This window comes from Babylonia areolata, chromosome 18, assembly GCF_041734735.1.
Source record: "Babylonia areolata isolate BAREFJ2019XMU chromosome 18, ASM4173473v1, whole genome shotgun sequence".
NCBI lineage: Eukaryota > Metazoa > Mollusca > Gastropoda > Neogastropoda > Buccinidae > Babylonia > Babylonia areolata.
In genome coordinates this window covers 42,079,474-42,101,818 of record NC_134893.1, presented here as the reverse complement: position 1 = coordinate 42,101,818, position 22,345 = coordinate 42,079,474, and the positions used below count along the sequence as shown (strand labels likewise).

The 22,345-nt window shown below is 42.9% G+C and overlaps 2 protein-coding genes across 2 annotated transcripts in view; one reads left to right on the top strand and one right to left on the bottom strand.

Moving 5' to 3' along the window:
- The first annotated feature begins 1,711 nt into the window (after positions 1-1,711).
- LOC143292779 (uncharacterized) lies at positions 1,712-14,515 on the top strand. The gene is made up of 11 exons (XM_076603345.1): positions 1,712-1,938; positions 4,619-4,714; positions 5,933-5,986; positions 6,584-6,668; positions 8,614-8,783; positions 9,020-9,125; positions 10,223-10,393; positions 11,223-11,258; positions 11,818-11,929; positions 12,294-12,380; positions 13,494-14,515. Exons 1-11 carry the CDS (start codon positions 1,925-1,927, stop codon positions 13,658-13,660), a joined length of 1,098 nt encoding a protein of 365 aa, XP_076459460.1. The 5' UTR covers positions 1,712-1,924; the 3' UTR covers positions 13,661-14,515.
- A 259-nt stretch (positions 14,516-14,774) lies between these two features.
- LOC143292777 (rhodopsin-like) overlaps positions 14,775-22,345 on the bottom strand; it is a 10,576-nt gene continuing 3,005 nt past the window's right edge. Inside the window, exons 3-8 of the mRNA XM_076603342.1 lie at positions 22,113-22,249; positions 21,430-21,703; positions 20,127-20,433; positions 18,719-18,921; positions 17,429-17,822; positions 14,775-16,891 (exon numbers count right to left, since the gene is read on the bottom strand). Of these exons, the coding sequence (XP_076459457.1) occupies positions 16,661-16,891; positions 17,429-17,822; positions 18,719-18,921; positions 20,127-20,433; positions 21,430-21,703; positions 22,113-22,249 (1,546 nt within the window). The 3' untranslated portion in view covers positions 14,775-16,660. The remainder of the gene's footprint in view (positions 16,892-17,428; positions 17,823-18,718; positions 18,922-20,126; positions 20,434-21,429; positions 21,704-22,112; positions 22,250-22,345) is intronic.

The following is a 22,345-nucleotide window of genomic DNA, read 5'->3' as shown; positions in this document are numbered from 1 at the left end:
ACACACCACACCACACCACATCACACACAAAAGCACTACTGAACATTCACACAAACACTACTGAACATACACTACTGAGCACACACTACTGAACACACACACACACACTACTGAAAACACACACACACACACACACACAGTCATTCCTTCATGTTCTCCTTCATCCACATGCTCACTGTATACAAATATCATGGGATTAATGCAGACTGCAGCTTAGTGTGACTATTTTCTCATCCAAATCACAAATATTAACAGTATGATTGGTGTTTGGAAAGCAACTGATTTCAGATAGCATTTTAACTTCCCTACCTATCATACTTATCTGTCTTAAGTTATTTCAGCTTCAGCTGAAATAAACATTTCCCAGCAGTTTGTTCTTACAGAGTTTGCCAAATGACTTGTAATTATGTATATCAGTGTTTTAATAACACTGTTTGCTAACTTACACACCATTGTATAATATCAGTGTATTTTGATGTTTTCAATTGTAACTTGTGTTACTTCCTATTGGAGAACTGTTGGTTCAACACAAGTACATGTTAAACACATAATTGATTTATCCTTCATGGTCTGATTGCAATTGTAATTTCTTATCTTTCTTTTCAAACCATTTTGTTTGGAACTGTAAAATGTTGGAATCTGATTGTATCTGCAGTTATAACAGGCACAGTTTATTTTATGAAACTGTGCAACTGATATGGAGAAGAAAAGAATTGTCACAATTGCATGTACAGGATTCTCACACATAAACACTAATGTAAATGAAAGATGCAACAACCAGGTTTGGTTCCAATGTAAAATTCTTCTTAAATGAATTATTACATTTTCTTATATATAGTATATATACACTTTTTGTATCTGATTGTAAACATCAACACATAGAGGACAAACACACACACACACACACACACACACACACACACACACACACACACACATATATATATATATATATATATATATATATATATATATATATATATACTCACACATATTCTCTCTCAGTCAAAAGAACTCTCTCTGTGTCTCTCTGTGTGTCTTTCTGTCTCTGTCTGTCTGACTGTCTGTCTGTCTGTCTGTCTGTCTGTCTCTCTCTCTATATATGTGTGTGTATGTGTGTGTGTGTGTGTGTGTGTGTGTGTGTGTGTGTGTGTGTTTAAAACTAGATTTGTTTAGTTGTGATTCTGCAAGCTATGGCTGTGTCTGGTCACCAAGACAGAAAAATACTGTAGCCAAGCGTCTTTTGCATACCATGTAATGTTTTTGTTATTTCTAGTGTGATAGGAAAAGAATCTTAAAATAAATAAACGAGTTTAAAAAATGAAAGATGAAATAAATGAACAATCAGTCAAGAGTATAAATAGTAATAAATCTAGTTCATCTTGTCATATCAAATATTTGGAATGAATGATTAAGTACAAGTAAGTTAAGAAGTAAACGCATGAATCATTAAACAAATTTATTAAGGACAGACAGACAGTTGGACAGACAGACTTGTATAATGAATAGTACATGATTAGATAAACAAATACAATGCTGAATATATTCACTGAAGGAAAGGGTCAGTGAAAACTGGATGGCAAAGAAGCAAAATAGTGATAAAATTAAAACAGGTCAACAATTTAGTAGTAAACGAATAAAATGAAATAATGAATAAATGCAGTTTCATGTTTATAAATAAAATGTTGATGACTTATACATACCCGGGGTAAGAACCAGTCAGGGATAAAATTCGGCCTGTTACACCGGCTGCCGCGCGCTGCGGCCTCGCGGTTGCCGCGCCTTCCCATTCAGCTCAGTGACACACACTTACACACTGCGTTCAATCGTGGATTTACGAACACACTGCTGATCCTCTGTCAGGGCTGGTATTGGTTCTTCTTGGCAGATTTCCCCCCTCAGTTTTAAGCTGTACTTCTTCGCCATGTCAGACTTGAGGTAACAACTAATTTTGATTTTAAAATCACGTTTACGGTTTGAGCGACAGGTGTTTTGATGGGGCGGTGGAGAATGCCGTTTGTGTAGAGTTATTTCCCTTGGCGGGGTTGGAGGGGGGGGGGGGGGGAAGCAAAAAAAAAAGCGAAGGACTGGCTGAGAGCGTGATCGGTTAATCATGTTTGATCCAAGGTATCGACTTGTCGCATATGATGATTGTAAAATCAGGATGATTTAGATCATAATCTGGAATCATTGCCAGAATGATTTCACAACCTCCCTCTTTTTTTTTAATGTCTAATTTACCCCATCTCCCACGCCTTTCGAACTCCGGCAGTCGAGCTTGTTGTCTTTGGCCTTCATAACACTGATTGTGTATGACTCAGTGCGAGCGAGTGGAGAGTTTGTGACAATGCGCGCGCGCGCATTCTTGTGTGCGTGTGTGTGTGGTGTGTGTGTGTGTGTGTGTGTGAGAGAGAGAGAGATAGAATCGTCCATATTTCCGTGCATGAATGCATCGACTGCCTAAGGCGGTACAACTGTGTTTTAAGACATTGTGATTTTGTCTCACCTGTTAGCTCCCTTTCACCAATAATAGCTTGTCCCATGTGCAGCATTTCTTCTTTCCGTTTCACGACCAACATCGACTTGCCGATGACTCTGTCGTGGTTCATGCATGCTGAGTATTTTCGTGTCTCCGTAACCCACCGAACACTGACATGAGTTACAGGTTCTTTAACGTACGTATTTGATCTTCTGCGTGTGTATACACACTAGCAGGCACTAGCAGGTCTGCACATATGTTGACCTGGGAGATCGGAAAAATCTCCACCCTTTACCCACCAGGCGCCGTTACCGTGATTCGAACCCGGGACCCTCAGATTGAATGTCCAACGCTTCAGTAAACCGCTGGGCTATTGCGCACTCACGAACATTCAAGAAATAATGCTTTACACAAACATTCTCATTCTTTTGCTTGCCAGCGACCTCAATGAGTTTGTCGTCAAAAGATTTTTTTTTTTTTTTAGATATAAGTGTGTTTAACCCGTCATTATGAAATTCTGTTCAACAGGTATTCTGCTTTTATTACTGTACCTAAAGCGGTTGTGTGGTCTTAGATAACTGAAGAGGATTAGTGTTTTACAATTAATCCATGTGACTGGTATTGCAAGGAAATTTTGTTGTGAAGTTTTCTTGTTTTTTTAAAAACTCATTTTGCCACCGACTTGATGTTTTTAGTGTAGTTGGTAAAGATAATGATCTTGGCGATGATGATGACGATTATGTCATAGTTTCAGTTCCAAGAAGGGCGCGCGGTCAATTGAAACGTGCGGAGCCGTCATCCATATGCGCTACACCACATCTGCATTTAAGTATATAAAAAAAAAAAAGAGGAGCGGATGCCTGATCAACACACACTCACACACACACACACACACACACACACACACATACACACACACACACACTCACTCACACACTCACTCACTCTCTCTCTCTCTCTCTCTCTCTCACACACACACACACACGCACACACACACACACACACACACACACACACACACACACACACACACACACACACACACACACAGAGATTATAACAAACATGAAAAATAGAAAGAAGGCAAATGATGACGTCGACGACGACGACGGTGATGTTGATGATGATGATAATGGCTTTGGACAATGATCTATATTACCAACTGAGCGAGTAAAAGAACTACGGCAAAAATAGGGCTGTCCGTGGCAAAACAAATGTAAAAAAAATCAGTTTTAGAACTCAAGCACACTTGCAGACAGAAAAATAGAAGAAGAAAAGGGTGACGCTGCACTGTAGTGACGAGCTCACAATACAATACAATGCAATACGATACGATACGATACGATACGATACGATACGATACGATACGAGTGCAATGCACTATACCGCTATACCGTGCAATGCACTACACTACACTTCTCTACACTACACTACACTACACTGCACTACACTACACTGCACGACAATGCACTGCACTACTCTACATTCCACTACACTACACTACACTACGATACGACACTCCACTACACTACTCTACGCTACAAGACAATACAATGCAATGCACTAGACTACACTACATTACAATACAACACGATACATTACGACACGACACGATGCAAAGCAATGAATTGTAACTGATGCAATATATATATATATATATATATATATATATATATATATATAGAGAGAGAGAGAGAGAGAGAGAGAGAGAGAGAGAGAGAGAGAGAGAGAGAGAATTATATACATATATATATATATGGGTGGCGTGGCACTGTAATAACGTGCTTTTCCTGGGGTAAGAAGCCCGCGAATGTCGCTCTGAGAAATATTATGTGACAGTGTAATTCAATACAATACAATACAATACAGTACAATACAATACAATCGTAAGAATATCATACCGTACCATACCATACCATATCACACCATACCTTATCATACCATATCACACCATACCATATCGTACCGTACAATACCACGCAATACAGTGAAACACACTTCACTACAACTCACTACAATGCAAAACAATACAATACAATACAATACAATACAATACAATACACCACACTACACTACACTACACTACCATACAACACAATACAACACAGTGCAATACAATGCGATTTGCTGTGTGGTCAGTTCTAGCGAAGTGGAGGAAGGAGCAGTACTAGTGTACGGCAGTCCTCTGTTGGAGATCATCGTCAGGCACCCATCTGCTGCCTGCCTCTTGCACAAGTGAGACTTTACTATGATAATAATATAGCTACTACTGCTACTACTACTACTACGACGACGACGACGACGACTGAACTAATAGTTTCAGTTACATTTTCTCAAGGAGCACTGCGTTCGGAAAACCCACTGATATACAACACCACATCTGCTACGCATAATTATGCCTGACCAGCAGCCATAACCCAACGCGCTCAGTCAGTCAGGGCCTGAGTGCATGCAAATGTATAATCATTTGCGTACCTATCACAGAGGATTTATGCTACATAATTTTGCCAGAGGACAGCAATTTCATTGGGTTTTTTTTTTTCAGTGCGCCATGTGCGTGCTGCATACGGCACCTCGGTTTATCGTTTTCTTCTTCTTCTTCTGCGTTCACTCGTATGCACACGAGTGGGCTTTTACGTGTATGACCGTTTTTACCCCGCCATGTAGGCAGCCATACTCAGTTTTCGGGGGTGTGCATGCTGGGTATGTTCTTGTTTCCATAACCCACCGAACGCTGACATGGATTACAGGATCTTTAACGTGCGTATTTGATCTTCTGCTTGCATATACACACGAAGGGGGTTCAGGCACTAGCAGGTCTGCACATATGTTGACCTGGGAGATCGTAAAAATCTCCACCCTTTACCCACCAGGCGCCGTCACCGTGATTCGAACCCGGGACCCTCAGATTGACAGTCCAACGCTTTAACCACTCGGCTATTGCGCCCGTCGGTTTATCGTTTAATCCGAATGACCAGACGCTCAATTTGATTGTCCAGTCAAACTTATGGCGAGAGCGGGATTGGAACGCAGACCCTCATAGACTTTCTGTATTGACAGATGAGCGTCTTCAACATTCAGCCAGCTTCCTCCTTAAGAAAACAAAAAGAAATGATAATTAGACTGATATTAATTTTTGAAAAAAAAAGATAATACAACAACAACTACTACTATTACTACTACTATTCATAATACCCCTAATAATAAGTTTACATAAGCAGCGCCTAACCAACTTGAACGACTTTGCTCTAAAGACATTACAGTTACAATAGTTATGTCACGCTTTGGCGTCTCCCTCAGCTGGTGTGTGTGTGTGTGTGTGTGTGTGTGTGTGTGTGTGTGTGTGTGTGTGTGTGTGTGTGTGAATCGCATTAAAGAAATATTCGTTTGTTGTATGAGACTTCTTCAAAATGTTTTTATTTTGTATTCCTTTTTTCTTTTTTTCTTGTTTAGGTACGGGCTTGAGCCCAACAATTCCATTTTCGCAGAGGACCGACATCTCCCACTGTAAGTTACTGCTCTCCCTTCAGCCCTGTCTCAGTCACACGTTCACCCCCCCCCCCCCACACACACACACACCCACACACACCCACATGCACATGCATATTCCATCCACCAACCCACTCACACAGTCATTGCTGTAGACTCACGCACACATAAACACACACACGCACACATAAACACACACACACACACACACACACACAAATACACACAAACACACATACACACATACACACACACATACACACACGCACGCACACACACACACACACCACACTCACACACAAGCACACACACACACGCGTGCGCGCGCGCGCACACACACACACACACACACACACACACACACACCACACTCACACACAAGCACACACACACACACACGCGCGCGCGCGCACACACACACACACACAAACACACACACGCACATTCACCACACATACACTCACACACAAATGCACACGCACCCCCCCCCCCCCCCACACACACAATCACACACACACACACACAAACACACACACACACACACACAATCACACACATAAACACACACACACACACACAGAACACTTGCAGAACGTGGCCATGTGTTCCTCCCAGGTACCAGGAACTGGAGGAGGAGTGGTCAGAGTCTGTACAGTATGTGGTTGGTGGTGCTGCCCTCAACGTGGCCAGGACTGTGCAGGTCAGTTTTTTCGTTAACAACAGCAGTTTCAGTTTCAGTTTCAGGTTTCCAGTTTCCGTTTTCACGAGGAGGCGTCACTTGCTTTCAGACTAACCCATAAAAATACGCTACCATAGGTTAGAAGCCTGATCAGCAGCAAAAAAACCAACGTGCTTTTGTCAAGTCTTGAGTTTCATGCATTATTTGTATTTGTACTTCTTTTTATTACAACTGATTTCTTTGTGTGAAATTCGGGGCCGCTCTCCCCAGGGAGAGCGCGTCGCTACACTACAGCGCCACCCTTTTTTTTTCTTTCTTTTTTTTCTGTGTGCAGTTTCATTTGTTTTTCCTATCGAAGTGGATTTTTCTACAGAATTTTGCCAGGAACAACCCTTTTGTTGCCGTGGGTTCTTTTACGTGCGCTAAGTGCATGCTGCACACGGGACCTCGGTTTATCGTCTCATCCGAATGAATAGCGTTCAGACCACCACTCAAGGTCTAATGGAGGGGGAGAAAATATCGGCGGCTGAGCCGTGATTCGAACCAGCGCGCTCAGATTCTCTCTCGCTTCCTAGGCGGACGCGTTACCTCTTGGCCATCACTCCACTTATACATATATACCTATTTGTGTACCTATCAGATGACATTTCTTCTACATAATGCCTTTAATGATTGAAGCGACCTCACACAATTTTGCACATCATCAATCATTTTAATGGGTCTAGATGACAGCAATATACAACACATCGAGTTTCCTCGCTGTGGCTTTTTTTTTTTCAACATTTCTTTTTTTTTCTTCTTTTTTTGGTCGCATGTAGTGTTGTTATCCCTCGCAACAGCTGGAGGCGAGATACCGAGGCAGAGCTGAAGCAGCAAGGGACCAACTGGACTGGAATGGCCAGAACAGCCCAGAACAGAGTGCGATGGCGAGGGGTCGTCGATGGCCTATGCTCCACCAGGAGCGATGGGCAAAATGAAATGAAATGTAGTGTTGTTATGTCTGTCTGTGTTGTTGTAAGAGAAAGGTGGCAGAATGCTTAAAGTCTTAACTCCCGAGAGCAAGGTTTCGGTTGCGCACGCGCACTAGAGCCTATCCATAAAAGGGAAAGGGGCGGAGTTTATCTATAAAAAGCGCGAGCACGTGTCCGGTAGGTTAGTAGATCGTCATATTTCTCTCCGTTTGCATGTTTTACAAACAATGTGGTCGTTTACGGTTGCCAACGTCGAGGGGCTGTCTGCATGCTTTCCAATTCTCACCGGACAGTACCACGTGCTGGTGCTATTTTTATCTGACAGACACGTCTAGCGCAAACACAAACGGCTCTAGCTCCGCCCCTTTTCTCTGCATTCAAATTTTGTATTACGTGTAGCTGACACATTTTGTACTTTCCAAAGTCAATTCAGGTCTAGATTGGAAGCTGCTAGGCAAATCTCGCTCTCTGCCATAAATGAAGCCAAACCGTAGCTTTATTAGGCTTTTATTTTGAATAAACCTTCACCGACGTCACAGTGTCAGACTCTGGTGAGAAACTGGCTTGATTCAAATCGCCCGCCATTTATAGTCGGTTCAGGCTAGAGACTCTGGGTTCGATTTCCGCTCTTGTCCTTTCCCCCAAGTTTGACTGTACAAAAATCAAATTGAGCGTCTGGTCATTCGGATGAGACGATAAACCGAGGTCCCATGTGAGTGCAGCACGCAATTGGCGCACTAGAAAAACAACAACAAGAAACAAACCCACGGCTACAAAAAGAGTTGTCCTGTGGGCAAAATTCTGTACAAGAAATCCCCTCTGATAGGTACGCAGATATGTATGCATGCACGCAATGCCTGACTAAAGCGCGCAAGATTACGCTGCTGGTCAGTCACCTGCCCAGCAGATGATTACGGTATAGCGATAATTACAGGGATTTGTCCGAACGCAGTGACGCCTTCTTGTGAGAAACTGAGACTGAAACTCTGTTGCAGTGGCTGGTGCGGAAGCCCTCAGTGACCACCTTCTTTGGCGGCCTGGGCAGGGACAGACATGGGGACATTCTGAGGACTCAGGTCAGCGGGTCAGGGGTCAAGGCCATGTACCACGTGACCGAGTCCCAGCCCACGGGCACGTGCGTCACCATCTGCGCAGGCGACAACAGGTATGGTTCACAGTTACTTGTGACAAAGATAATATTCGGAAATTTTGCGCGCTCGCAATGCTTAATGCATGAATGTGTGTACATGCGTGACTGTATGTGCCGGATGCGTGCGTGAGCGTAGTATATGTTTTTTTTAAAAATTTATGTAGGCTGTGTAAGCGCGTGGTTTTTTTGCGCATCCTTATGTGTGTGTGTGTGTGTGTGTGTGTGTGTGTGTGTGTGTGTGTGTGTCTCAGGTCCATGGTGTCACGTATGGCCGGAGCGGGCACTTTCACAGAGCACCAGCTGCAGCTTGACCATCACTGGACACTGGTGGACACAGCACGGGTCTTCTACACTGTGGTGGGTGCTGCTGCTGCTACACAGCGGTAGTAGTAGTAGTAGTAGTAGTAGTAGAAGAAGTAGTAGTCGTCGTCGTCGTCGTGCCACTACTACTACTACTACTGAATAGATACTGAACCTCCTCATCCTCATCCTGCCACTACAACTACTACAACTACTACTACTGATAATGATGCATAAGGACAATGCTGCTGCTGCTGCTGCTGCTACTACTACTACTACTACTACTACTACTACTACTACTACTACTACAAATAATAATAATAATGAATAGATACAAAACATCCTCCCCCTCCTCCTACTACTGCTGTTGCTGCTGTTACTACTACTACTACTACTGCTGCTGCTGCTGCCGCCGCTGCTGAAAATAATTATGATGATAATAATGTGTAATACTCGTACTAATACTACAAATAAAATTGATCAGTCAGAACAGAAGATGCCTCCTCCGCGGCTAGTCTGGTGGTCTTAGTCGGAGACAACTATCATACAATAACAGTAATGATAAAAAGTGTGGTAGTTATACTACTACTGCTACTACTACTATAACGATGACAATGGTGACGATAATCATGTATTGTAATCATTATAATATGGTGATAGTGTGTGTGTAGTCATTCGGATGAGACGACAAACCGAGGTCCCGTGTGCAGCACGCACTTAGCGCACGTAAAAGAACCCACGGCAACAAAAGGGTTGTTCCTGGCAAAATTCTGTAGAAAAACCCACGTCAATAGGAAAAACAAATAAAACTGCACGCAGGAAAAATACAAAAAAAAAAAAAAAGAAAAAAAAAAAAGGGTGGCGCTGTAGTGTAGCGACGCGCTCTCCCTGGGGAGGGCAGCCCGAATTTCACACAGAGAAATCTGTTGTGATAAAATGAAATACAAAATACAAAAAATAGTTATTCATCATCACTATCATCATATTCAGATACATCAGCTACTCGTTATTCATCATCACTATCATCATAATTAGATACATCAACTACTACTACTATTACTATTACACATAATTAAATACTACTACTACTACTACTACTACTGCTACCACTACGCCACTATTATATTCTAGTTTCTTCCATTCTACCATCGCAGAGCTACAATCTGGCCAACAACCCGTCCGTATTGTTCCGACTGGCTCGTCACGCGGCGGAGCGGAGGAAGACGTTCTGTCTGAACCTGTCTGCCCCCTTCCTCTGCCGCCGCTACAAAGAGTCCCTGTGTCGTCTGCTGCCCTTCGTCCACTTCCTGTTTGGTAACCAGGCTGTGAGTTGTGTGTAAGGTTGTTTTCATTGAAAAGTCTGTGTAATTTTAAGTATCTGACGTTGTTTTGTTAAATAGTCAGCGTATGTGTGACATTGTTTTCATTGAATAGTCTGGGTAAAGTGTCTGACATTGTTTTGTTAAATAATCAGGATGTGTGTGTCATTGTTTTCATTGAATTGTCTGGGTAAAGTGTTGAACATTATTTTATCAAATAATCCGGTTATGTGTGACATTGTTTTCAGTGAAAATTCTGGGTAAAGTATCGGACATTATTTTATTCAATAATATGGCAAATTGCTCATTCACACACACACACACACACATATATATATATATATATTTTGTTGTTGTTGTTGTTGTTATAATAATTTATTTATTAAAACAAAAAAAAAAAATCCTAAATTGTCGGACATTGAGACGAAACGTTTCATGCATGCGTTTTGCAATGCGGGCATGTTGAGGAATGACATGCAGCGTGTTATGCACTCTGCTATATTTAAAAAAAAAAGTTAGTATCTAATCCTAAGATCTGGGGCCTATTTGAACGAAGCTATTCTGGAGACATGTGAGAAATGATATATATGTAGCGTGTAAGAGACCCTTTTAATCAGGAGTTAGGCCTTAAAGAGATGCATGAAATGACCCATGATTGTCATGGACACAAACCGATTGTTGTTGACTCGTGTTGCTATTTTTTTATTTCTTTCTGCACTTTCGCAAGTGTGGGAGCCATTTATGGAAAATCGCTGCCTTCTTCTTTTTTATCTTTTTTTTCCTTTTTGTTTTGTTTTTGTTTTTATTATTATATTTTGTTGTTTTCAATTGACAGGAGCTGGATGAATTCGGGAAAGTCCATGGCTTACAAGTGAGTATTTTTTTTTGCCTTTTGTGTGTGTGTGTGTGTGTGTGTGTGTGTGTGTGTGTGTAAATGAAGAATTATTCATTTCATATAGCTAGACTGGTTAACAACAACTACACCAATAATGATAATGCTAATAATGCTAAAAATAATGCTAATAATGCTAATGATAACAATAATAATGCTAATAATGATAATGATGATGATGATGATGACCATGATGATGGAGATAATGATAAGAAAAAAACAAAACAAAAGCAACAACAGTTAAAAAAAAAGAAAAGAAAAAAAAAAAGATGATACGACAACTATTATCACCACTACTACTACTACTACGAAGAGCAACAGCAGCAGAAACAACAACAGTAACGACAATATCAATAACAGCAAGAACAACAACAATAATAATAATAATAATAATAATATGAAAAAAAGAAAGAAGTAGAAGAATGATACAACAACTACTACTACTACTGCTGCTGCTGCTGCTGCTACTACTACTACTACTACTACTACTACTACTACCACTACCACTACTACTACTACTTTGTTCCCACCGTGGCAGGGGGGCAGGGGGGAGGTGGTCAAGACGTTAGCAGCCTGGCAACACGTGGACAAGGACAGACCCCTTGTTGTGGTCATCACTCAGGGCGCTGACCCCGTGCTGGTCGCCACAGGTGTGTGTGTGTGTGTGAGGGGTGTGTGTGTGTGTGCGTGTGCGTGTGCGTGTCTGTCTGTCTCGATCTGGTGTCATGATCATTACATGATTTTAATAATCATAATGATCATTAAAGTGTGTGTGCGTGTGTGTGTGTGTGTGTGTGTTTGTGTGCGTGTGTGTGTTCGTGTCTGTGTGTGTACATCTATATCTGTCAAAACTTCGTTCTGACATCATGATTATTACAGGATATAAAGGATATGTTAATCATTAATGTGTGAGTGTGTGTGTACGTGTGTGCGCGCGCGCACGCGCGCGTGTGTGTGTGTTTGCGTGTGTTTGTGTGCGTGCGTGCGTGTATGTGTTTGTGTGCGTGTATGCAGAAGGGAGAGTGACGCAGTACCCAGTTCCGTGTGTGCGTCCTGAAGACATTGTCGACACCAGTGGGGCAGGCGACGCTTTTGTGGGAGGTGGGTCGTCCGTCTGACATTCTGTCTGTCTGTCAGTGCGTATGGTTTTGTTTGTTTGGGATTTTAAACATTAATATCTCTCTCTCTCTCTCTCTCTCTCTCTCTATATATATATATATATATATATATTTATTTATTTATTTTACGACCATGGGCATTGTGAATTCATGTTCATTGTGTATAGTGCTCGGCATGACAGGAAGGTAGAGGGGGTTCCAGGATAAAATAATTATAAGCCAAGGGTAATTTTTATGAACATCAAGGAGTGAATAAACAAAATTAATCCACGCAGTCTCACACATCTACGCAGTCACGTTCTGAAACTCTGATGCTGGAGCAGCGTACGTCAGTAGAGTAATGAGAACATAAACAAAATATTTGGTTTCTGGACGAGTTGAATTATGTGGATTGACGGGCGCAGTAGCCGTGTGGTTAAAGCGTTGGACTTTCAATCTGAGGGTCCCGGGGTTCGAATCTCGGTGACGGCGCCTGGTGAATAAAGGGTGGAGGTTCTTCCTATCTCCTAGGTCAACATGTGTGCAGACCTGCTAGTGCCTGAACCCCCTTCGTGTTTATACGCAAGCAGAAAATCAAATACGAATGTTAAAGATCCTATAATTCATGTCAGCGTTCGGTGGATTGTGAAAACAAGAACATATCAAGCACGCACGCCCCCGAAAGCGGAGTATGGCTGCCTACATGGCGGGGTAAAAACGGCCATACACGTAAAAGCCCACTCGTTTACATACGAGTGAACGTAGGAGTTGCAGCCCACGAACGCAGAAGAAGAAGAATTATATGGAATGATATGTAAGTAACTTATGACTGGGGTGTGTTTGATTCTTAAATTTTGAATCGAACATATACGATGTAACAACCGATTATAGACCCCGAAATCGGGTTCCCAATCACACCTTTTTTTTCTGTTTTTATATTTGTCTGTCTATATATCTGTCGGATTGTCTGTCTGTCTCTCTCCTTTTCTCCATTTCTCCTTATCTCTCGCACGCTCTTTATCCCTATCTTCGCGTTCTTTATGGAGCAGTTCAATACTTTAGATAAAATGTCGTCATGTAGCCATGATGTAATATTGAGACCCGTATGACGTTTCAGGGTTCCTGGCCCAGTTGATACGTCACCAGGGGGTGGAGGAGTGTGTGCGTTGTGGACTGTACGCCAGTTCTGTGGTGCTCGGCCACCCGGGGTGCTCTTTTCCACCCACACCACCCGACTATGATGAAGGTTCCACCCCGGAGAAATGGAAGAGTCTGCACTCTTAATACAGTGTGTGGGGGGAGTGTGTGTGGGGAGGGGGAATATGGAGTGTGTGTGTGTGTGTGTGTGTGTGTGTGCGTGTATGTGTGTGTGTGTGTGTGTGTGTGTGTGTGTGTGTTTCACTATTGATAGCATTCTCATAAAAAAATCGAAAGCGTGTACTATAACACCGGAGAAGAATTCCCATTCAAAAGGAAAAAAAAAAAAAAAAAGAAGGGAAAAAAATGGGAAAGAAAGAATGGATGACCGAGAAAAGAAATAAATCATTGGAAATCCCATGCTCAACATCAACACATTTTGTTGCCTTCTCGTGTTTTGAATTCCGAACACAGTTACACCACTCAGTATTGCAACATGATTGAAATACTTAAGAACATTTATTTTCCTCGAAAGTACTTTAATTCTTTGAATCAAAGCATTTAAAAGTTGTAAACATTCTTGTTTATACATAACATCTGCATCAATACGAACAAAATATGGAATTACAGACACATGGCATGAGGAAGGTTGTTTTGGGTCTTGAATAATACACATCATGGAAACGATGGGCACGAACTCGATCCTTGATTGATGACTTCATCTGAAGGTTTTCGGTGCGTAGTTATACATGAGGATTAATGGTAGAGGGGAGAGGAGTAGGACGGTGCATGTGTGTGTGTGTGTGTGTGTGTGTGTGTGTGTGTGTGTGTGTGTGTTGAGAATGAATATAGCAGCATTTTGCATTTACTTTCTTTTTCAGTGACAGTGGGGTTTTTTTTCAAAGAAATACGCAAAATAAAACAAAACAACAACAAAAAACCAAAAAAAACCAACCAAACAAAACAAAACACTTCAACTCTGAACAGACGAAAAAGAGAGTCAGTTAACTCACTCAGTACGGCCAGTCCTCTCTTCTCCTCTACACAGACCCCTCGGATGTCCAGTGGGTGTCTGAATGACCCAAGCTTTAGCTTCCGTCGTCAGAATTGTGGTATTCTTTGTCAACATTCACCTCTTCAGTATAAGAGCCTTCCTCTTGCAATATTTTGATGGTCAGTGGTAACTGGGGTGAAACGCTGTTAACGTCTTCTCTTTCGCCGTTCGTATGGAGAGAGTTAAAGCGTTGTGTGTGTGTGTGTGTGCAAGGTACGGAAGGGAGATAATCGCGGCAGAAAGACACGGCTCGTGATATCAATACAGTACAAAGCTTAGTGCATACAGTTATTATTCTTCTTCTTATTATTATTGTTGTTCTTGTTCTTGTCATTATCATTATCATCATTGGGTACGACAATTATATGCTTACATGTTAAGCATAAAATAATGTATTTTAGGACAACTTCAAATGACGCTTATTGAAACAAAAGAAGCAGTGGACCTCCATACAAATTGTACAACTGTGTACATACATCAGTATTTGACAAGTGATAATGTTTTGCGCCATCTCTTAGTATCCTTGCTGCTCCATTTCCTTCCTTGATTTTACGTTTTTTATACGCACATTATGGATGTTTGAAATGCGAACGTCCACTGACCTATTTCTGATTATTTTCATCTCAGTAAAATCGTCACATATGATACCCATACGATACTACTACTACGACTTCTACTACGACTTCTGCTGTTAATAATGGTAATGATGATGATGATAATAATAATAAGAATAACAATAGTTCATAGTTCATAGCATGATTACCATTAAATTTACACCTATCACGATCATCACTGTACACCATTCAAGAAAATTCATGTACACCTATCTCTTCTTGTCTTCTTTCTCATCATTTGTGCTTAGCAACACGAACAGATACAAAATATAATAGTGATGTTCAAAGCATTTACGTTTCTTTCATAATATTCAGAAGAGTACTGATTTTCATTTAATTTTACGAATCCACGAAGGTTAGTATGTATGTGAGTGGAGTAGTTCAATATCAGAATGACAGTGTTGGGTTCTTTAGCTACACGTTGTCTAGGGCAATGTATTCGGTGCGATTTTGGTGTTGTTGTTTGTTTAGGAATTCCATTAATATGCAATAAGTTCCTCCAATGATATAAAGAAAGAAGACGTTTGGAATAATGTATAACCTTCCCGTTTAGTGCGTGTGTGTGTGTGTGTGTGTGTTAAAAACAGCAGCATGTTTGTCTTCCTTTTCCCCAGTAATTTATTTACTCTTTCTCTCTTTTTTTCCGAAACAAAATGAAAGAAAATGACATTCTGAGGAAATCAGATATGCGTAAAAGCAATCACTGCTTTTCGATGTCATTCCCTATATAATCATATATAGATAGATAGATACACACACAGAGAGAGAGAGAGAGAGAGAGAGAGAGAGAGAGAGAGAGAGAGAATACTGTCACGGAGGAAAAGTGTTCTTCAACGATGCATATAAATTCACTGCTCACAAAATCATGTCTTCTTTACTCCTCTTAACTTTCCATCTGTAGGCTTCTTCCTGATAAACGAAAGAAATCTTCCTCTTCTTCGTTCGTGGGCTGTAACTGCCACGTTCACTCGTATGTACACGAGTGGGCTGTTACGTGTATGACCGTTTTTACCCAGGCAAGTAGGCAGCTATAGTCCGTTTCCGGGGGTGCGCATGCTGGGTATAATTATTGTCGTTTCCATAACCCACCGAACGCAGACATGGATTACAGGATCTTGAAGCTGCGTGTTTGAAATGAGAAATAACTTCACCCTTTCCTTAAAAAAAAAGAAAAAAAAAAGATAACATTGATGATAATGATAAATAACGCGACACAGAGCAGTGCCCCTGCAGAACAGGCAGCCAGACAACAGAACATGTGCTGCATTCCTGCCCCGCTCCACCCAGCGCTCCGAGAGAAAACCTGGCCCAACCCAATTCCAGCGGCCCGGAAGATCTACGGAGGACTGGAGGACCTGCGACGTACTGCCGCCTTCGTCGAGGAAACGGGGGGAATCCATCTGATAAATGACGAACGAGACAACATGATAAATAACATGTTAAAAGTCTTCCCTCTCCCACTTTCTTCCCCCAGTGACTTCAGGCCTCCTGGTCGCCATGCTCGTTGACCTCAGAGGCAGGGGTGGTGTCCTCCTGGCTTCCCTCCGCGCCCTCTGCAGGGGCGCTGTCTTGGGGATCGGCGGCCAAGCTGGGGGTGTCGGGCTGAGGGGGTGTATCGGGCTGAGGGGGGGTGTCAGGCTGAGGGGGTGTAGCGGGCCGAGCAGGCACGGGGGGCTGGTCGGGCACCGTGTCAGCGGGCACCGCTCCTGCCTGGTTGACAGAGAACACCGCCTGGTATGGGAGGTAGAGACAACCTTGAATGTGAATGGGATGCGAATGACTCCATTTGGAAAGGAAATTTCTGTGTGGGCATATATATATATATATATATATATATTTTTTTTTTAATCTATTTATTTCTTATTACCGACGTTAAATGTTCTGTGTTGCCTGTCAAAACTACCTTTTGGAAAATCCCTGGAGAATCTCACATTTAGTGTGTATCACATACGCACGCACGCACGCACGCACACACACATACTCACCCTCCCACTCACCCTACACAAATACAGACACAAACACCTACCCACCCACCCAAACACACAGACACACGCTCACCCCCCACCTCCATCCCTCACACCTCACACACAAGCATACACACACACCCCTCGTCCCCCCCCACACACCATAAGCACACACACACACACCCTCTCTCCACCCGCACCCTTTCACACACATACACATACACAAACACCCACACGCCTGTCCCTCCCCAATCCACACACATACACATTCCAAAACAATCACCTGCTGTGCGTCGGCAGCAGCGACAGGAGCAGGCACCTGTCCAGCAGCTACGGGCACCTGCTCGGCAGCCACGGGCACCTGTCCAGCACCTATGGGCACCTGCCCGGCAGCTATTGGCACTTGTCCAGCACCTACGGGCACCTGTATGGCAGACACGGGCACCTGTCCAGCAGCCAAGGGCACCTGTCCGCCCACCTGGCCCAGATACTGAGGCGGCAGGTAGACAGGGACCTGGCGGGTCCCCTGGGCGTTGACAACGCCGACGAAGGCCTGCAGGATGTCCCGGATGAGGGCGCCGTTGTTCTCCGCAGTGTTGCCCATGGACCTCATCTTCATATTTCCTTCGTTGGCCGCACAGTGGGAAGGGGTGTAGTCGCTCAGGTTGGACATTTCGCTGAAGGGGAGGAGAGTCAGTTTTGAGATTCAGTTCCAGTGAAAGATAAAGGTGTGCGGACTGTTATGCTACACTGCATCTGGTTAAAACGGAGGCGCCAGGGTGGCTGATAGTAAAGTATTTTGTTTGTATTATGAGTGAAATATCATTGATATGTGTATATTGACTATTCAGCGGCAATTCAACGAATAGGCCTATTTCTAGTTGTTGTTGTTTTTTAAATCACTATTTTTATTTGCATGATATGTGTAAAAGATGAATGTATTTAATGTTTCAATGCCCTCCAGGGGGGCACACGAAATGTGCCGTGGCAGACATTGGACTTCGGATCCAGTGTTTACAAGTGTTCCGAGTTCGATGCCCTGTTTTCGGCATGGTGTTGTGTCCTTCGGAAAAGTATTTCACCCCGATTTTTCCTCACTCCAGTTAGGTGTGAATGGGTACCTGACGTCGGTTGGGGAAGGTTAAAAACAGAGGAAGGAGAGGATTTCGAGCCCCAAACACAGTCAGTGGATGATAATTATGACATGAATCCGCTGCCCCGATAGCTGAAATAGGATAAGGGGCTTGAATCATAGCTTTTTAAACAGTGTTGAAATCCTCTATGATATCCAAAGAAAACAAAACAAGTGAATCATAGCCTTACAGTGTTAAAGTCCTCTATCACATCCCAAGAAAAAAAATGAATCACGGCCTTTTAAACAATGTTCAGAATCCATCATAACGCAAGGACACAAAACAAGTGAATCATTGTCTTTATACAGTGTTAAAGTCCTCTATCTTATCCCAAAAAAAAAAAAAAAAAGAGAGAAGTACATCACTGACTTTTAAACAGTATGCACGTCCTCTGTCATATATCAAGAAAACATAACATCTCACCAGACTTCCTATCTCACCTGATACTGCTGACAGCCCCGCCAGGAACGTTGGACGTGATGCTGTCTACACGGGACATCTGAGTCTTGGTCTCGACAACAGACTCCTTCTCCTTCTCCGAGTAGCGGCAGCAGCACAGCAGCCAGGGGAAACGGGTGTTGATCACCTCACGGAAACGGGGATGGCTGAGGGCGTAGATGACGGGGTTGTGCATGGCGGAGGCCTGCAACAGAACCAGTGACTGGTCCCCTTGAGCCTGTAGTATCCAGTGCTGTGATGACGTATATGGGAAAATGGCATGAGCTTACAGTTGGGGCAATAGCATAGTGAGAGCTGTACGATCAATGTTTTCTCCACTGCAACTGGAATTCATTTGCAGCGTGTTTCGTTTGTGAAAGACTGTGAATCTGAAACTTGGAGGCAAAATTTTACTGGCTCTTAGTGCTGCAGCTTTGGAGGCTAGTTGGTCTTTGGGTAACATCCCCAAAGCTGACTGTCCTAAGACCGTCTTGGCCAAGAGAGTGGGGATGTAAGGTGGGTAAGACACTCCGCTATTATCAAATTCTAGCCCAGACTGTCGGGACATCAATTGCCTTCTCTGCTGTTCTGATGGTCATAGTCGGACACGACTATTTTGCATATTTATAAGGCACGTGCTCTGCCCACTTAGCACTGAGACCTAGAGCGCCAATGAACCAATTTTTAAATCAGAGAGATCTGTGGTACAGAACTGGGTGTCTTTGGATTCTTCTGATTCAGAAATATGTGTCTGAAAAATGCAATTACTTTACCATGATCACAACAAGAACTAGACGAAGTCAGTGATATGCAATTAGTCTGTCGTGCTTGCGAGCACGTTCACTGACATCCTGACCAGTATATGGCTTAACAAAATACAGCGCATCATACACTGTTTCTACACTTACAGAAAAAGAATGAGCCAATCATGGAATCTAAATAAAACACTAAAGCTTCCGGTCATTTGCTGTGAAATCTGGGAGAAACTGGATGTTTAGGCCATCTTGGTCTGCTGTTTGAAACAACATTAAAGTACTGTCAATAATAAGTTGCTTTATTAGCGCTTGTCCATGTAAACTATGATCAATCGCGCTGTGCAAATGTAAATCCTGATGTGTAAAAATGTATCTGTTAAAATAAAACGAAGTGCATAACAACTGCACAGAGATCCGACCAAACAGACCAGACACACAAACACTAACTTGTGTACATGCACATACAATCACACATCATCACACACAACAGTCATCATACATGACAATAGCTAGATATTGCATTTTTCGTCACACATTAATTCCAAACCACCTTACACAGACCACTGGGATTACCAAGTGAACTCCGTGTGTGTGTGTGTGTGTGTGTGTGTGTGTGTGTGTGTGTGTGTGTGTGTAAGATGGCGCATCAGTTTACCTTGGCGAACATGACGGGCAGTTCGGACACGAAGGGCGTGACGAGGGAGGCGTCCCCGAACTGAGCGATGAGAGCAATGGTGGCGTAAGGCGTCCAGGAGATGAGGTAGGTGAGGATGATGGTCATGGCGATCTTGGCCGTCTTGATGTCGTTCTTCTTCTGGTTCATGGCGGCGTTGAGCTTCTTGGCCATTTTGCCCATCTCCTTCTCGTGCTCCGCCACGGCGCGGTAGATGAAGAAGTAGCAGAACAGGATGATGGCCAGGGGCACCGCGAAGCCGCAGATGTACAGGCACATGATGTAGGACCTGCAAATCACAGTGTGAAACTGGAATAATTGTTCGCGTGTACTGATTTTAAAGTCTTTTTTTTATCTAGGAAAATTGTAATGAGGACACGTTTGAATGTGCAGAGCTACTTCGAAAATTGTAAATATGATCTATCTGAATATGCAGAATCAGATGTTTATTGGAAAAACTTTAAAAAGGTTAAAGCTAAAGCTTTTGAACACTTAGTGATGGATATTTGGTTCTAGGTTTTTGGACTAGGCTAAGAAGAAAGAATGAAGTCGCTGGACAATTGTCTAGACCCTCTCAAGGTGTTCCTTGTCTTGGGAAGCTGCATGGTCATGATTGTGACATTTAGGAACGAATGGACTTGTGTGTTCCTAGTAAGCTGTCCACGAAGATTTCAGATATGTTTCGCCCTTTTCTCTGTTCTTTCTTCGAAACACTATCAAGCTATGTTCAAACATTGATATGTCTTTATGAACTGAAGAATTAGTTACCCGGTGCTGCTTTCCTCAACTGGTCAGCTTGAATGCTGCATGTACTAGCCATCAGCAAACCATAGAGTTAATGCTAGAACACGAACATTTTTTTTCAATTCCAACACAACGCAAGAACGCAAAACAAACACTTTAACATCCCCTCAGCTGCTAGTTTCCGCTATCAAGAGACAAAAAGTCAATACAGAACTTTTAGGAGCTATAGCAAGGGTTTGGAACAGCTGGAGACATTATATTTAATTTTCTGCTTCGTGTTGTTTCCTGTCAACTAAAGGCACATAATTCTGTGAGATCAACTCAAGACTTGTAAAAGCAACCGTGAGAATTCAGAGATAGCTGGAGACAGAAAACGTGAAGGCTTCAGCTTTTGGCATTATTATTGCTTATATAATAGTCCAGTCGACCACACAGGGCCATGATTATCAGGACTGCCTAAATGTATTAAAAAACAAACAAACAAACAAACAAAATCCAGTTTGAAACCACCAAAGGGAGATCAGCCACTCAGAATCCTTACCGGAAGTAGTCAGTGCGCGTAAGGTAGTCGAAGGTGCAGGAGGTCTGGAAGCCCTCGGGGATGTAGGCCCCCCAGCCAAACAGCGGCGGCAGAGTCCAGGCCAGACTCCAGATCCACACCATGACGATCATGATGAAGGCCTTGCGGTAACTGAGACTGTGTGCCGCTTTCATGGGCTTGGTGATGACATTGTAGCGGTCAACGGCGATCGCCGTCATGGTGTTGATGGACATCAGGCCGAAGATGCCGCCGATCAGACCGTAGAACTCACAGGCTGTTGACCGTAGAACACACACACACACACACACACACACACACACACACACACACACACACACACACACACACACCATGTTATTAATTTGCTCATTGTTTCCTGACACTCATGAAAGAAATTATAAATGACTCCCAAATGTCATGAAAATTGACCCAGAGTTTACCTTAAGTTGTGTGTGGTGGACTGACCTCCTAAGAACGAGCGGTTGTTGAAGTAATTATCAGTAAGATACCGCGGTTTTTTTTGTTTGTTTGTTTGTTTGTTTGTTGTTGTTTTTTTTGTTTTTTGTTTTTTTGTTGTTGTTGTTTTTCCAGAAACACGTAGCTTTTAAAACAATTGCCCTCGACTTGCTGTTTGCGCTGAAAGCATGCAGTAGCTTGGAGTTGTGTGCAGTGGACTGACTCACCGACTTTGCCGAAGAACCAGCGCTTGTTGAAGGCGGAGATGGTGAGCAGAGGGAAGCCGTTGACTGCCGAGAAAGTCATGTCACTGAGAGCCAGGTTCACAATGAACATGTTGGACGGCGACCGCAGACTTTTCGTTCTGCAAATGATACAGAGGAGGAGGATAGGAAACACTGCCAGTATACGCGTTCTGAGAACAAAGACTTGTTTTTGTTGTTGTTGTTGTCCCAATCAC

Excerpts from the sequence above, each read along its gene's own strand:
- LOC143292779 (XM_076603345.1), top strand. Across the intron at positions 9,126-10,222 it reads CACGGGTCTTCTACACTGTG|AGCTACAATCTGGCCAACAA; the intron begins GTGGGTGCTGCT and ends CTACCATCGCAG. Across the intron at positions 11,930-12,293 it reads CCCCGTGCTGGTCGCCACAG|AAGGGAGAGTGACGCAGTAC; the intron begins GTGTGTGTGTGT and ends GCGTGTATGCAG.